Below are 16,489 nucleotides of genomic sequence, written 5' to 3' on the forward strand. Positions count from 1 at the left end.
AGCCAGCTCTTGCTCCAGCCTCTCAGTTCCTGTGGGAGTGTAAGGGCCTAACTTTGGTGGCTGTCTTGCTCCAACTTTCACAACTACCTCAGTCATAAAGATACAAGAAGTTTGTTTCTACTCTGTATAAATATCAATTAGTTAAAAAACAACAACAACAAAAAACCCTGATGCCTTAGTCATATGGACCAAACTCCCCCTTAACACCTTTCAGTGTCTTCTTTAGTACACCCCAGCATTTTCAACAACTCCTGATTTTTGTTTCCCAAAGTGGAGCTCAGTTCACACTGGATTCTGTTCCCTAATGCAGTAGTTATTACTGAATAAAATCTGTCTTTACTGCCTTTTACTATTGTCTCACTTTGTTTCTTTTTCTTTTCTTTTTTTTTTTTTTTTTTTTTTTTTTTGAGATGCAGTCTGGCTCTGTGGCCCGGGCTGGAGTACAGTGGCCATGTCTTGGCTCACTGCAACCTCTGCCTCCTGGGTTCAAGTGATGCTCCTGCCTCAGCCTCCCAAGTAGCTGGGATTACAGGCAAGTGCCACCACACCCGCCAATTTTTGTGTTTTTAGTAGAGATGGGGTTTCACTATGTTGGCCAGGCTTGAACTCATAACCTCAGGTAATCCACTCACCTCGGCCTCCCAAAGTGCTGGGATTACAGGCATGAGCCACCATGCCCGGACTCTTTTCTTTGAGACGGAGTCTCGCTCTTGTCACCCAGGCTGGAGTGCAATGGTGCAATCTCGGCTCATTGCAATCTCCGCCTCCCAGGTTCAAGCCATTCTCCTGCCTCAGCCTCCTGAGTAGCTGGGATTACAGGTGCACACCACCATGCCTGGCTAATTTTTGTATTTTTAGTTGAGACGGGGTTTCACCACGTTGGCCAGGCTGGTCTTGAACTGCTGACGTCAGGTGATCTGCCCGCCTCGGCCTCCCAACGTGCTGGGATTACAGGTGTTAGCCACTGCGTCTGGCCTTTTTCTTTCTTTTTTAAGACAGGGTCTAGGTCTGTGGCCCAGGCTGCACTGTAGTTATGCCATCATAGCTCTTGGGCTCAAGTGATCCTCTGGCCTCAGCCTCTGGAGTAGCTGGGATTACGGGTGTAGACCATCAGGCCCAGCTAATTAAAAAAAAAAAATTTCTTTTTGTAGGCATGGGGTCTCACTGTTTTGCCCAGGCTGCTCTTAAACTTCTGGCCTCAAGCAATCCAGCTGCCTTAACCTCCCAAAGCACTGGATTACAGGCATGAGCCACTGCACCCAGCGCCACTTTATTTCTCTGACAAAACCTAAACATTCTGTTTATTTGAACACCACTTATATTTATGTTAATGTTCTGAGTAAATGTAAATGAATACTGACAAAATAATAGTATAACATCAGAGAGGTTTTTGTTTGTTGAGAAGGAGTCTCTGTCACTAGGCTGGAATGCAGTGGCACAATCTCAGCTCACCGCAACCTCTGACTCCCTGGTTCAAGCGATTCTCCTGCCTCAGCCTCCTGTGTAGCTGGTATTCTACTGGTATTAGCTGGGTGTGGAGGCATGCGCCACCACACCCAGCTAATTTTTGTATTTTTAGTAGAGATAGGGTTTCACCATGTTGGCCAGGATGGTCTTGATCTCCTGACCTTGTGACCCGCCCACCTTGGCCTCCCAAAGTGCTGAGATTACAGGCGTGAGCCACCACGCCCGGCCCAGAGAGGTTTTTTAAATAAAACAAATATGTAACTGATATCTTGTATTTTAAATCTAAGAGGGCATATGAAATTGAATGCATTCTGTGAGAGGAGAGTCAGAGTATTGATAAATTTGGATTTATTAAAATTCCTGGAGTAATGACTAAAAGAACCTACAAACTATTAAAGAGAAAATTGGAATAGTAATACATCAATCCAACATAAAGAAAGGAAAGAAAAAGGAAACATGCCACAAAAAGAAAATAAATTAAAATGCCAGGAGCTAACGCCTGTAATCCCAGAACTTTGGGAGGCATAGGCAGGAGGATCGTTTGAACCCAGGAGTTCAAGGCCAGCCTGGGCAACATAGGGAGACCTGGTTTTTAAAAAGTAATAAATAAGGCTCCGAAGTGGGGAATGGGGGCAAGATGGTTTACATCTCAAACGCACAAGTGTTGGACAGCTGGAGTCAGTCTCCATGGAGATTATCTTTGATAACAGATTTCTTCTGGGGAATAGCTGAGTTTGTGGTTTTGTTTTTGAAAACTCTGCTTCAGCAAGATTTGAAAAAGAGAAGAAGCTATGGAAACTCGTCTGATTCCAGATACGATGATGATGGAAGAGGGCCACTGGGAAACCCTCCCGGAAGAATGGGTCCAATCAGTCATCTGGGTGGCCCCAGTCCTCCTCCAATGGCTGGTGGATATGAGGAAGGTAAATGTCTGCTCTAAGAAGCAACTGGACACGCATATTCATAGCAGAAGGAAACCATCAAGAAGTGGAGTGCTGGCCATGCTGGAGCAGTAGATGAAAGTGTGTGTCTAAACAAGGACTGCTCTGTGTCCTCACAGATGAATGAGGTCATGCTGGGAATTCCTTCTGCAGGGAACTGGCCTGACTGACATGCAGTTCCACAAATGCATGTTTGTCTCATTATCTTTTGAGTATAGTTTATTAAAGTATTAATATAGTTTTTGTTGTTGTTGTTCTTGTTGTGGTTTTGAGACAGAGTCTCACTCTGTTGCCCCGGCGAGTGCAGTGGTGCGATCTCGGCTCACCGCAACCTCTGCCTCCCGGGTTCAAGCGATTCTCCTGCCTCAACCTCCCGAGTAGCTGGGACTACAGGCGCACGCCGCCACGTCCAGCTAATTTTCTGTATTTTAGTAGAGACGGGGTTTCACCGTTTTGCCCATGCTGGTCTCGAACTCCTGAGCTCGGGCAATCCGCCCGCCTCGGCCTCCCAAAGTACTAGGATTACAGGTGTGAGCCATTGCCCCCGGCCTCCTCATCTTTAAATTCACAAAAAGATTGAACATGAAGAAAATAAATAAAAGGCTGTGTATTTAGCACTAAAAAATATATATATAATAAAACGGCAGCGTTAAATCTATCAGTGGCTATATTAAATGTAAATAAATTAAATACTCCAGTTAAAAGAGATAGACGTTCGGGGTGTATTTAAAAGCCACGGACACACACGGTCTTTCGACTGCCCTATTCACATGCTCAGCTCCTGACAACACGGGCTCTGGGACTAAGCCCCTCGGGCAGCCCTGAGCCTCCTAGGGCTGAGCACCGCGCTTTGAGCAGCTCTATTACGGCGTTCTCCGGTCGGGAGGCGGCGCGTTCCTGCGCGAAGCACGTCGGCCGCGAAGGCCTCTGGGAAATGTATTCCGGGCTACGAGCCCACAAACATGGCGGAACCGGTTGCGGGGAGATTGCTTGAATTTTCTCAGCTGCCCCCCTTACCTAATAGTCGCTGGCACAAGCTGCGCCCGGAGACGTGGGAGCGTTCTCTTGTTTTCCGAGTGCGCAGACTCATCGGGTCACAGTTTATGCTTTTGTGACGCGGTGAGTCCAGCCACTGATTCCTAACGGTTTAGAATGCTTGGGCGTCCTGGACGCTGGCCCGCCTGGTGGCTGTAGAAGACGCGACGGATCCCGGGATGGGGCTGGAGGTTTGCAAGAGTCCATCCGAAGGGATTCTGGCTGCGAGTGTGACAGAGTGTGTGAAAGCCGCATGGAGGATCTGATTGTAGTGCGAGCGAGAGTGAGTGCCCGCGAGGAGTCGTCACTTGAATGAAAGTCTCGGATTCACCCCCTCTAATCTTCCCTTCTTCGACTGTAAAATGGTGAAAATAAGGGTGCTTCTTCCAGGACGTCAGTTTACTCGAAAATTTGGAAAAGAAAAGGCTAAATAATTGATCTCATAAATACTATAAAACAGGATTTCGGTATAAAAGATAAATTTATTGTTGTATAGAATACCAAATCAGTGTGAATTTTAAATACAGGAAGAAATATTTTAAAGGAACTTATTTTGTGGGACTCCTGCTTTTGTGTCAGACCCTCAGAGTAGGCATTTATTCTGTTGTTTAGGGAACACAACAGATTTGAGAAGCCTCGGATTAAGGAATAATTTATGAAGCCCCGTTGACTACCGTGGAGAGATCATAATTTGGAGTTCAAGATTCCAGGTGAGGCGCTATAACTCCACTTTCTGAAAAGCAAACCTTGGCTCAGAGAAGTCCTGGAGCCTGTTAAGGCTGTACCGTTCCTCAGTGAGCCTAGTACCAGATTCATTCGGCTAATTTGTTCCAGTTTCCCCAGGCCACAATGTCTTTGGGATGTAAAAAAGCCTGTGCTTCTCTCAAAGTTCCTCCAAGTATTTCAAAACATTGACTTTGCACATACATTTAAATGATAAAATTATTATTAATTTTTTTTGAGGTGGAGTCTCCCTCTGTTGCCCAGGCTAGAGTGCAGTGGCATGAGGTCGGCTCACTGCAACCTCGGCCTCACGGACTCAAGCGATTCTTCTGCCTCAGCCTCCTGAATAAGCTGGGACTACAGGCGTGCGCCACCATGCCCGGCTAATTTTTTGTATTTTTAGTAGAGACGGGGTTTCACCATATTGGCCAGGCTGGTCTTGAACTCCTGACCTCGTGATCCATCTGCCTCGGTCTCCCAACGTGCTGGGATTACAGGCGTGAGCCACCTTGCCCAGCCTAATGATAAAATTATTAAGAAATTGAGTACAAAATTAAGATCTGGAAATTTGTAGTCTTTATATATTTTTTAAAGCCAACTAAAAGATGTAATGAAAGAAACTATTTGGCCAGATGCGGTGGCTCACGCATGTAATCCCAACACTTTGGGAGGCCGAGGCGGGAGGATCGCTTGAGCCCAGGAGTTTGAGACCAGCCTGGGCAACATGGCGAGAGCCTGTCTCTACAGAAAATAATTAAAAAAAAAAAAATTTAGCCAGGTGCAGTGGCATGCATCTGTAGTCCCAGCTCACTGCACTCCAACTTGGGTGACAGAGTGAGACTCTGTCTCTAAAAACATTAAAAATATTAATAAAGAATTTTACTTAGCAATTGTGCATGTTACAACATGGATGCACCTTAAAAATTCTAAGTGAAAGAAGCTAGATACAAAACACTACATAGTATATTATTCTGTTTATATGATTCAAAGATAAACAGACACTAAAACAGATTTTATTTTATTTTATTTGAGACAGAGTCTCGCTCTGTCGCCTAGGCTGGAGTGCAGTGGCGTGATCTTTGCTCACTGCAAGCTCCACCTCCCGGGTTCACGCCATTCTCCCGCCTCAGCCTCCGGAGCAGCTGGGACTACGGCTGCCAGCCACCACGCCCAGCTAATTGTTTATATTTTTAGTAGAGACGGGGTTTCACTGTGGTCTTGATCTCCTGACCTCGTGATCCGCCTGCCTCGGCCTCCCAAAGTTCTGGGATTACAGCCGTGAGCCACCGCACCTAGCCTCCCCGCCCCCGTTTTTTTTTTTTTTTTTTTTTTTAAAGACAGGGTCTGGCTGTGTTGTCTAGGCTGGAGTGCGGTGGTGCGATTGTGGTTTCCAGTAGCCTCGACACCCTGGGCTGAAGCGATACTCCCGTGTCAGCCCCCTAGTAGCTAGGACTACAGGTAAGTGTGACTAAACTGGTAATTTAAAAAATTTTTTTTGTAGAGGCAATCTCACTATATTGCCCAGGCTGGTCTCAAACTCCTGAGCTCAAGCGATTCTCCCGCCTCGGCTTCCCCAAATTGTTAGGATTACAGGCATGAGCTACCACACCAGTCAGTTCCCAGATCTTTTTAATTTTTTATTTATTTGTTTGTTTTTTCATAATTAAGTATCAAGCAAAGTTCTCAAATCTTTATGACAGAAGGCCAAGTGGTGCAGCTTGGAGCACTGCACCCACCAAAGTTAGGCCCTTATTCTTCCAGAGGGACTGGGAGTTATGTCCCTGAATGTTTGCATTTGGAAGACTCTCAGGTCCTTGAGGAAATAGTTCTGAGTGACACATGGTAGATATACATCTCAAAGGGCACAGAAAGCATTTATAATTATAAGCTTTCCTAGTGGTAGGAAGACAGGCGCCTGAACTCCCTCTTTAACCAGTTAGTTTTTTTTTTTAGACAGAGTCTCACCCTGTTAACCAGACAAGAATGCAGTGGCACAATCTTGGCTCACTGCAACCTCGGCCTCCTGGGTTCAAGCGATTCTCCTTCCTCAGCCTCCAGAGTAGCTGAGACTGCAGGCACACGCCACCACACCTGGCTAATTTTTGTATTTTTAGTAGAGATGGTGTTTCACCATGCTGGCCAGCCTGGTCATGAACTCCTGGCCTTAAGTGATCCACCCACCTCAGCCTCCCAAAGTGCTGGGATTATAGGCGTGAGCCACCACGCCAGACCAAAAACAGTTACTTTTAAAAGGGAGTTTAGGGGCCTGTCTGCCTACCACTAGGTTTTTAGCTGGAACAAATAGTAAATTCTCCAGGCAGCATTAAACTTTGTCAGGCAGGCATTTTAAGGAAGACTGGGGTCAGCCTAGAAACATGGTGTTAAACTGCTGGAAGCTATTCTAGAATTTGGGCAAGTCTCTTAGCGTAGGGGTTTGGATAGAGTTGTTATGTGCTATGTGTGTGAGTTTATAGTTTACAGAGGCCATAGGACCTAAAATCAGCGGGGAGAGCCAGTCCTCCTTTTTATTTCTATGAGGTGGACAAATCCAGAGAGAAGCCTTTTAGGGTAATGTTGGAAGCTCTCTACAGTCAGTGGCACCCTGAGATTACTGTCTCTGTAGGGGTGGGGGGCATGGGATGAGGTGTGGGTGTGTGGGTGTGGTTAGGGTTGGGGGATAGATTAATATCGGGTAGGGTGATGCTGTGGGGTAGGGGAGACTCTCAAGATCATAGATACAGGGTGAAAGTAAACAGCTAATAGTGATTGATTAACCCTGACCCACAGCTCTGGTCTTGGGCTAGAATTTTAGAGCTGGAGGAGATTCAGGGAAAACGCTGGGAGCGGTGGCTCACACCTGTAATTCCAGCACTTTGCGAGGCTGAGGCGGGTGGATCACCTGAGGTCAGGAGTTCAAGACCAAGCTGACCAACATGGTGAAACCCCATTTCTACTAAAATACAAAAAACAGCTGGGCGTGGTGGCAGGCGCCTGTAGTCCCAGCTACTGGGGAGGCTGAGGCAGAAGAATCACTTGAACCCAGGAGGCAGAGGTTGCAGTGAGCTGAGATCGTGCATTGCACTCCAGCCTGGGTGACAGAGCAAGACTCCATCTCAAAAAAAAAAAAAAAAAGAAGGGAAGACACCTGAGAGTCACCAGAAATCGGAATTCCATTGTCATGAATCCTTCTGGAAGCCCTGTGGAGAAAATTACACTTCCTAGAAGCCCTACCATGCCTGGACTATCTCAGTTAGGTATCTGAGACCTCTGAGAAGTGGCAGCTCCAGGTAGCTTCCATCCTGACTTTTCTTTTTGACACAAAGATGAGTAAAAGATGCTGGTCTCTCTCTGACTTCTGTCTGTGTACACAGGCAGAGGACCTGGAGAGCAGGCCTCAGTTTATGTTGACACAAAACTGGTTTCTCCTAATTCCTTTCTCCTTCTCCAGTCTGTGTTTTTCCAGAAGTGCCCTGAGGAGCAGGGAAGCATGGCTATTGTGTATGTAAAAGCCATGTTCAAGGTGAGGGGAGATTTCTTTCTTCTGTTAATTACTCTCTTGTTTGTTTTTCTCTGAAATGCACTTTCCACTTTGTTATAATGATCAAGTTTGGCTTGAGATTTGCCAGCATGATTTGTTTTAGGCCATATATCTACCTAGACCATAAGAGGTGGTATGCTTTTCTTTTTTTACTCAAGCACCTCCTAGGCCATGTGGGGACCTTAATATCTGTGTGTTCTAGGGAAATGTAATTCTCTGCATCTCACTTTCCTCATCTGTAAAATGGAGGGAATGATAGCACTCACCTGTAGGTTTGTTAGAATGACTAAATTGATACATGTAAAGCCCTTAAGTATATTGGCACATAAAATATATTCAATTTATTAATACACCAACTGTTATGATTATATTTTGTGCTAAGTTATCTATGGATCAGGAAAAACAAAAATACAAAATTAATTGTGATAGATACTTGCAAATAAGAAACAGAGCTAGACGCTCAAGTAGTATAGAACAGGAGTTTTTAATCTGCAGGTCATTTACTTCATATATTAGCCACAAATCCCTTGAAAATTTTTTTCCTGAAAGAGGTGTAGAATTTATTCTGACTTCAAAGGTATACATTTGTGGCCTAAAAAGATTTAGTTCCACTATTCTAGAATCGAAGACTAGAATGCCTGGTTTAACCATAGATGTGAACTTAGAAAAAATTTGTGCCTCCCAAATGGAAAGAATTAGAAAAATTCGTCTCCATTCATGTGCTAGAATATATAACACAAAGATGTGAAGTAACTTGCCTAAGCTGGTGCACAGCAGATCTGGAGTGCAAACTCCGACAGTCTGGCTTCACTTGAGCTCTTCCCCAGTGTGCTCTCTGTTTCTTCATTTGGTGACTTTCTGAAAATCCACATATCAAGAGTTACATCACAGGCATCTATAAGCATAGCTGCATTTTATTTTGTTTTATTTTATATTTTATTTTATTTATTCTATTCTATTCTATTTTTTTGAGACAGGGTCTTGTTCTGTTACCCAGGCTAGAATGCAGTGGTACAATCTCAGCTCACTGCAGCCTTGACCTCCTGTGTTCAAGTGATACTCCTACCTCAGCCTCCCGAGTAGCTAAGACTACAGGTGTGCACCACTGCACATGGCTGATTTTTGTATTTTTTTTTTGTAGAGACAGGGTCTCACTATGTTGCCCAGGCTGGTCTCGAACTCTTGGGCTCAAACGATCTGCCCCCCTTGGCCTCCCAAAGTTCTGGGATTACAGGCATGAGCCAACGCATCTGGCCTCCAAGCTGCATTTTAAATTATTGTGTTATATGCTCTTCTAAAATTATAGTTTTTTTTTTTTTTTTTTTTTTTTTTTGAGATGGAGTCTCGCTCTGTCACCAGGCTGGAGTGTAATGGCACGATCTCACTGCAACCTCCACCTCCCGGGTTCAAGTGATTCTCCTGCCTCAGCCTCCAGAGTAGCTGGGGCTACAGGCACATGCCACCACACCCAGCTAATTTTTGTATTTTTAGGAGAGACGGGGTTTCACCATGTTGGCCAGGATGGTCTCAATCTCTTTTTTTTTTTTTTCTTTTTTTTGAGATAGAGTCTCGCTCTGTCACCCAGGCTGGAGTGCAGTGGTGCTGTCTCAGCTCATTGCAACCTCCGCCTCCTGTGTTCACGCCATTCTCCTGCCTCAGCCTCCCGAGTGGCTGGGACTACAGGTGCCCGCGACCACACCCAGCTATTTTTTTTGTATTTTTAGTAGAGACGGGGTTTCACCATGTTAGCCAGGATGGTCTCGATCTCCTGACCTCGTGATCCACCCACCTCAGCTTCCCAGAGTGCTGGGATTACAGGCATGAGCGACCGCTCTCAGCCAAATTATAGGTTCTTTTAAAGACCTGCCCCCTTACGTAGTAATTCGTCATGTATATCTTTCCTTTTTACTTAAAATGTTTGCTCATAGCTGTTAATGGTAACGCAGTCATCTGTCATGTAACTGTTCTGTGATATATTCTTGTGTTCACTAAATTTTGCACTTTTCTAAGTTTCGTTTATTGATAACTTCCTAAGTATAGAATTTTTAGGTAAAATATTAAGCATTTATTAATGCCAGAGATATCAATGACTCTGTGCTAATACTTGGGAGAAATGAAGTGATTAGAAAGCCCTAGTTAAGTTTCTCTCAATCTAGCAAGGGACATATAATCTATACAGAAATAGATTAAGGTGTGACAGGAACTAGAGAAACACAGATGCTTTTCCTTGTGGGCTTGTGAGAAGGTGATATTCTGACCACAGTAACCTCTGCCGTTTTATGAGAAAACCATCTTGAATACATAGAAACTCTCTGGAGATAATGAGATTTTGTGTCGTAAGCATTATGCCATGTCATTTTTTTTTTTTTTTTTTTGAGACTAGGTCTTTCTCTGTCGTCCAGGCTGGAGTACAGTGGCGCAATCTCGGCTCACTGCAACGTCCGCCTGCTGGATTCAAGCAATTCCCCTGCCTCAGCCTCCCGAATAGCTGGGATTACAGGCACCCGTCACCATGCCTGGCTAATTTTTTTTTCTATTTTTAGTAGAGACAGAGTTTCACCATATTGGCCAGGCTGGTCTTAAACTCCTAACCTCAGGTGATCCGCCCACCTTGGCCTCCCAAAGTGCTGGGATTACAGACGTGAGCCACTGCACCCGGCCTTATGCCATGTAATTTTTAAATAAACTTTTTTTGTAAATAAAGTTTATTTTTGTAAATAAACTTTTAATGTTAGATATACAGTCAGACATCACTTAAGAACAGGGATACATTCTTCTGTTGTTAGGTAATGTTGTTGTTAGGTGATGTCATCATTGTGTGAACATCAGAGGGTGGACTTACATACACCTAGATGGGATAGCCTACTACACACCCAGGCTATATGGTATAGCCTAGAGCTCCTAGGCCACCAGCCTGTATAGAATTTTACTGTACTGAATACTGTAGATAATTGCAACACAGTGATTTTATGTATCTAAATATATCTAAATACAGAAAAGGTACAGTAAACATATGGAACAGGCCAAGCGCAGTGGCTCACCCCTGTAATCCCAGCACTTTGGGAGGCCAAGGCAGGCGGATCACGAGGTCAGGGATTCGAGACCAGCCTGGCCAATGTGGCGAAAACCTGTCTCTACTAAAAATACAAAAATTAGCTAGGTGTGGTGGCAGGTGCCTGTAATCCCAGCTACTCGGGAGGCTGAGGCAGGAGAATCGCTTGAACCTGGGTGGCGGAGGTTGCAGTGAGCTGAGATTGTGCCATTGCAGTCCAGACTGGGCGACAAGAGCAAGACTCTGTCTCAAAAAAAAAAAAAAAAGGGGGGGTATAAAAAGTAAAAAATGGTACAGGGCATTTACCACGAATGGAGCTTGCAGGACTGGAAGTTGCTCTAGGTGAGTCAGTGAGTGAATGGTGAGTGAATCTGAGGGCTAGGACAGTACCGTACCCCACTATAGACTATAAACACTGTATACTTAGGCTACACTAAATAAGTGAAAATGTTTTTCTTCAATAATAAATTAACTTTAGCTTACTGTAACTTTTTTTACTTTATGAACTTCTTAATTTTTTAAAACTTTTTGACTCTTTTTTTTGTTTTGGAAATGGGGTCTCACTCTGCCTCCCAGGCTGGAATGCAGTGGTGCAATTATGGCTCACTGCAGCCTTGACCTGCTGGGCTTAAGCCATCCTCCCGCCACAGCCTCCTGAGTAGCTGGGACTATAGGCATGCACCATCATGCCCAGCTAATTTTTGTATTTTTAGTAGAGATGAGGTTTTACCATGTTGCCTGGGCTTAGTGGTGTTTTTTATGATGGTAAAAGATAGTATATCCTCAATGCAAAAACTCAGAAAATATGGAAAATCACAAAGTAAAGATTAGCTATAGTACAACAACAGCGAAAAATCTTTCCAGATCTTATATATATCCACACGTGTGGGTTTTCTGCTAAAAGTGGTTGACAATCACTATTCTGTTTGATAACTCTAGGATGACAATGACTATTCTGTTTAATAATGCTCTCTGTTCACTAGAAAATTGTAAAAGATTTTTCATGTTACAAATTAAGGAGAAACTTTTTTTTTTTTTTGAGATTTGAGATGGGGTCTCCCTTTGTCACCCAGGCTGGAGTGCAATGGTACAATCATAGCTCACTGCAGCCTCAGTGTCCTGGGCTCAAGGATTCTCCTGCTTCAGCCTCCCAAGTAGTTAGGACTATAGGTGTGTGCTACCACACCCAGCTAGTTTTTATATCTATATCTATATCTATATCTATATATAGATATAGATATAGATATAGATATATAGATACATACACACACACACATATATTTTAGAGACAGGGTCTCTCTACATTGCCCAGGCTGGTCATGAATTCCTGGTTTCAAGTGATCCTCCCACCTTGGCCTCCCAAAGTGCTGGAATTACAGTTCAAAGTATTTTTTTTTTTTTTTTTTTTTTGAGTGAGCCTCATCTGTCGCCAGGTGTGGCAATGGATGCCCCCTCCTGGGTTCAAGCGATTCTTCTGCCTCAGCCTCCTGAGTAGCTGGGACTACAGGTGCATGCTACCACACCCGGCTAATTTTTTTGGTAATTTTTGGTAGAGATGGGGTTTCACCATGTTGTCCAGGATGGTCTTGATCTCCTGACCTCATGATCCACCCGCCTCAGTCTCCCGAAGTGCTGGGATTACAGGCATGAGCCACTGTGCCTGGCAAAGCTATCATTTTTATGACTACCTTGTTTTTCATTACATGAATACAATAATAGTTTGTTAAACTGTTTCCTCTTTGTACACATTTAAGTCTTCATTTGAATAGAATCTAAGATATATAATTGCTGAGTTTAAGGCATGCCTGTACATGCTCGTACATTTTTCTAAATATAATCTTATGTGCAGGATGCCCTGAGATTATTTCTCATGTAATCATATGGGGTGTAACCAGTTGTCTCATTTTGCTAATCTCATAACTGGGAAATGATATTTCTTTGTTGCTCTACCATTCAAATCCTTGATTTTAAGTAGCATCTTACCTCTCTATTGAAATTTCTTTAGTAGTTGTTGTTTCATAATTCTTGAAATTTATTTGCATCTTCTGCAAGGAAATCTTCAAATTTATTTGTATCCTCTTTAATAAGATAGAGCAGGGGTCCCCAAAACCTGGGCCACAGACCAGTACTGGTCTTTGGCCTGTTATGAACCAGGCCACACAGCAGGAGGTGAGTGGCAGGGAAGTGAGCAAAGCTTTCTCTGTATTTACAACTGCCCCCTATCACTCACATTACTGCCTGAGCTTCACCTCCTGTCAGATCAGCGGCAGCATTAGATTCTCATAGGAGCGTGAACCCTATTGTGAACTGTGCATGTGAGGGATCTAGGTTGTGGGCTTCTTATGAGAATCTAATGCCTGATGATCTGTCACTGTCTCTCGTCACCCCCAGATGGGACCATCTAGTTGCAGAAAACAAGCTCGGGGTTCCTACTGATTCTACATTATGGTGAGTTGTATAATTATTCCATTATATATTACAATGTAATAATAATAGAAACGAAGTGTACAATAAATGTAATGCACTTGAATCATCCTGAAACCACCTTGTCCCCAGTCTGTGGAAAAATTGTCTTCCATGAAACCAGTCCCTGATGCCAAAAATGCTGGGGACCACTGAGATGGAGGTACTCCCTGCCCATCTTTACTGAGGTATAATTGACACATAAAAATTTTATATATTTAAGGTGTACAATTTAATCTTTTGATAGAAATGCACATTGTGAAGTCATTGCCACTATCAAGCTAATTAACATATTTATTACAAGATAGAGGTTTTAATAAGATATTTTGAGAAGATTCCCTCAAATGTTCAATTTAATTTTGTAAAAGGAGAAACTGTATTAAGAACTTTAGACACTATCAGCCTCAAATATTTGCTAAGATGCAGAAAAGCTGTTATTCTTATGGTTATGGTTTATTCTAGTAAAAGGATACATACTAAAGTCACCAGAAAGAAAAGGTACATGGACAAAGGTTAGGACAAAGGTTAGCTTGTACAGGTACAAGCTTTCAGGTGGCTGCTTCCAGAGGAGCTGTACAGGGACACACTTAATTCTCCTAACAATGACATGTCACAACAGTGTGTGAACTATTGCCAGTCAGGGAAGCTCACTTGAGCCTTAGTTTCCAGGGTTTTTATTGGGGAGTCAGTCTTGCAGAGATATATCACTCAATGCCTGACTTTAGTTACTCAGTCTCCAGTTCCCAGATGTCAAACTGATACAGCATGCTCCAAGGCCTGTGGCATACAAAAACACTCTTATCAGGTAGGATATTTTAAGGGCTCAGAGGTTATCTCCCAAGAGCCAGTCAAGGGCCAGTTCTTTCTTTGGAACGTGCAGGATTTGCGCATTCCAGGTGTACTGAGTTACCTGTCCACTCACCCAGGCCTTGGCTTAGGCTCTCTTACAGCAAAACTATCTGAGCATCTACATTTGATATGACATTTATATGACAGAAACAGCAATAGTATCAGGATGTAGATGGCTATCATTTCAAGGAGCCAGTATGGAGTAGCAATGGATTTAAAGAAACAACTAACCTATCTGATAAAGCCATTACATGCATTCTCATATTTTTGTATTAATTTGATTACTCATTTCCCTCCTTGAATCTACTGTTACGTGCCACATGATAAACTTGTACAGAACTATTGAGCATAGAAATTAGCTGATAGTTGGCTAAATTCTCCCTCAAGCCAGTCTTTTTCACTGTTACTTCATTAGCCAGGTATGGTGGTATGTGCCTGTAGTCCCAGCTACTCGGGAGGCTGAGGTGGGAGGATCCATTTGAGCCCAGGAGGTCAAGTCCAGCCTGGACAACATATCAAGACCCCATCTCTAAAAATAAATAAACAACATTTTTAAAAAGATTGAAAGGTAAAGTTCCAGTTTCTTGTTTAGGGATCATCCCTGCTTCTGTCACTTGGAGTTACAGTCATAGTCCCAGGGCCACTGCATCAGGTAGGAAAAAAGAAATTTGAGGTTATTTGGGGAAGGTTTGTGTAACTGTGCCAGCATTCGGCCATGCACCCTCTCCTCCTAATCGCCCAGGACAGTAGAGGCATCCATCTAGTGGAGACTGTCCTTGGCTCTCCCCATCTTGAGAGTAAGCACACCCTCATGAATGCAAGCCAGCCCATACTTTACTTTCCCTTACTTTAGCCACCAACTCTATCGCTCTCCTATTCTAATTGTCTAGCAAACCACTACTTTGAGGATGATATGCAACATGGTATATCCAATTGATGTGAGAACTCTTTGGACATTGTTGGACACTGCGGGGTGTAAAGTGTTTCCCTTGGTCTGAAGAAATATAACACGGTAATGCCAGTTGGCACGTTTCTATTCAAGGTGTTTTATAGTATTTTGAGCCTTTACATCTACCACAGAGGAAGTGTGTCTATCCACTGCCAGGATCCTTTTGTAGGATCCCAGGGCTACCAGTGGCCATCGGATAGAGTCTACATGCTATGCTACCTCTCTGTGTGGGCCTTCCCTGCTGGGAATCAGTCCTAATTTGTTTTTCAGGTTCTGATGTTATCATTATCATCAATGTAGTATATTGTTACACTTAGGACCGGTCTCAAGCCCACACTTTCCTAATCAAATTGTAATAGTAAGCTAGTGAATTCAAATAACCTGTGAAAATACAGTAGCTATAAATTGGGATCTTCCCCTCGTGAAGGCAAACTATGGTTGTCTCCTTCCCAAGATTGGGATAATGAAAAAAGCATTTGCAAGATCAGTCAGAGTACTGGTGTCCTTTAATTCGGTGGTACTACTTCATTCAAGCCTCAACAACCTACTGTTAGTCTCCCCCTTTGGCGCACACCTAACAGGGTTATTGTATAGAGAATTTGTTGGTACCAGCACTCTAGCTTCTAACATGTTATTAATAAAGTGGTAATCTCTTGTATCTACCAGGTATTCTATACAGCTTCAAATTAACAACCTATGTTGGCCGGGCGTGGTGGCTCATGCCTGTAATCCCAGCACTTTGAGAGGCCAAGGCGGGTGGATCACCTGAGGTCAGGAGTTCAAGACCAGCCTGGCCAACATGGTGAAACCCCGTCTCTACTAAAAATACAAAAATTAGCCAGGCATGGTGGCGCATGTCTGTAATCCCAGCTACTTGGGAGGCTGAGGCACAGTAATTGCTTGAACCCAGGAGGTGGAGGTTGCAGTGAGCTGAGATTGCACCACTGCACTCCAGCCTGGGTGACAAAGCAAGACTCCATCTCAAAAAAAAAAAAAAAATTAACAACCTATGTGGGCTTCAGCAATTCTATAGGTTCCTGTTTGGCCTGTCTAGTAACATTGATTGAAGGACAAACTTACATGCCTTTAGCTTTAAAATACTAGGTAGGGGAAGTGTTCCTCAGTCAGACATAATACCCTACCCCATTATGTATTCAAGCAAGGAGACACAACCACTTCACATAAGGTCCATTCAGACCTTCTAGTTTTCATTTAAACTTTCACCTTAATAACGATCAACCATTGCATCCCCATATCCTCCCAATCTAACTGTAGTCCCTATTAGGGTGTCACCAACAGATTTTGGAATCACAGTGCATTGGGCTCCATGTCAAGGAGTCCTAGAAATGTTTCTTTTCCATCCTGGTCTTAACTCACACACATGCATATAGCCTTGGTCGCAGCTTGGTTAATCATCCTGACTAATTTGTCAGGCTGTTGCCTTAGTGATTCAAGATCAGGTTTCTCAGTGT

General features: G+C 43.6%; 1 protein-coding gene and 1 pseudogene across 1 annotated transcript; both read left to right on the forward strand.

Annotated features, from left to right (window-relative positions):
• The window catches only part of LOC116480763 (prohibitin 1-like), a 28,902-nt pseudogene that overhangs the window by 2,999 nt on the left and 9,414 nt on the right, over positions 1-16,489 (forward strand).
• Positions 2,105-2,941, forward strand: LOC116480761 (selenoprotein K-like). Its single transcript, XM_032753370.2, has one exon. It carries the CDS (start codon positions 2,105-2,107, stop codon positions 2,405-2,407), a length of 303 nt encoding a protein of 100 aa, XP_032609261.1. The 3' UTR covers positions 2,408-2,941.

The sequence above is a fragment of the Hylobates moloch genome, unplaced genomic scaffold (assembly GCF_009828535.3).
Source record: "Hylobates moloch isolate HMO894 unplaced genomic scaffold, HMol_V3 SCAFFOLD_13, whole genome shotgun sequence".
NCBI classification, from domain to species: Eukaryota; Metazoa; Chordata; class Mammalia; order Primates; family Hylobatidae; genus Hylobates; species Hylobates moloch.

Excerpts from the sequence above, each read along its gene's own strand:
- LOC116480761 (XM_032753370.2), top strand. The coding sequence starts at position 2,105 with ATGGTTTACATCTCAAACGCACAAGTGTTGGACAGCTGGAGTCAGTCT.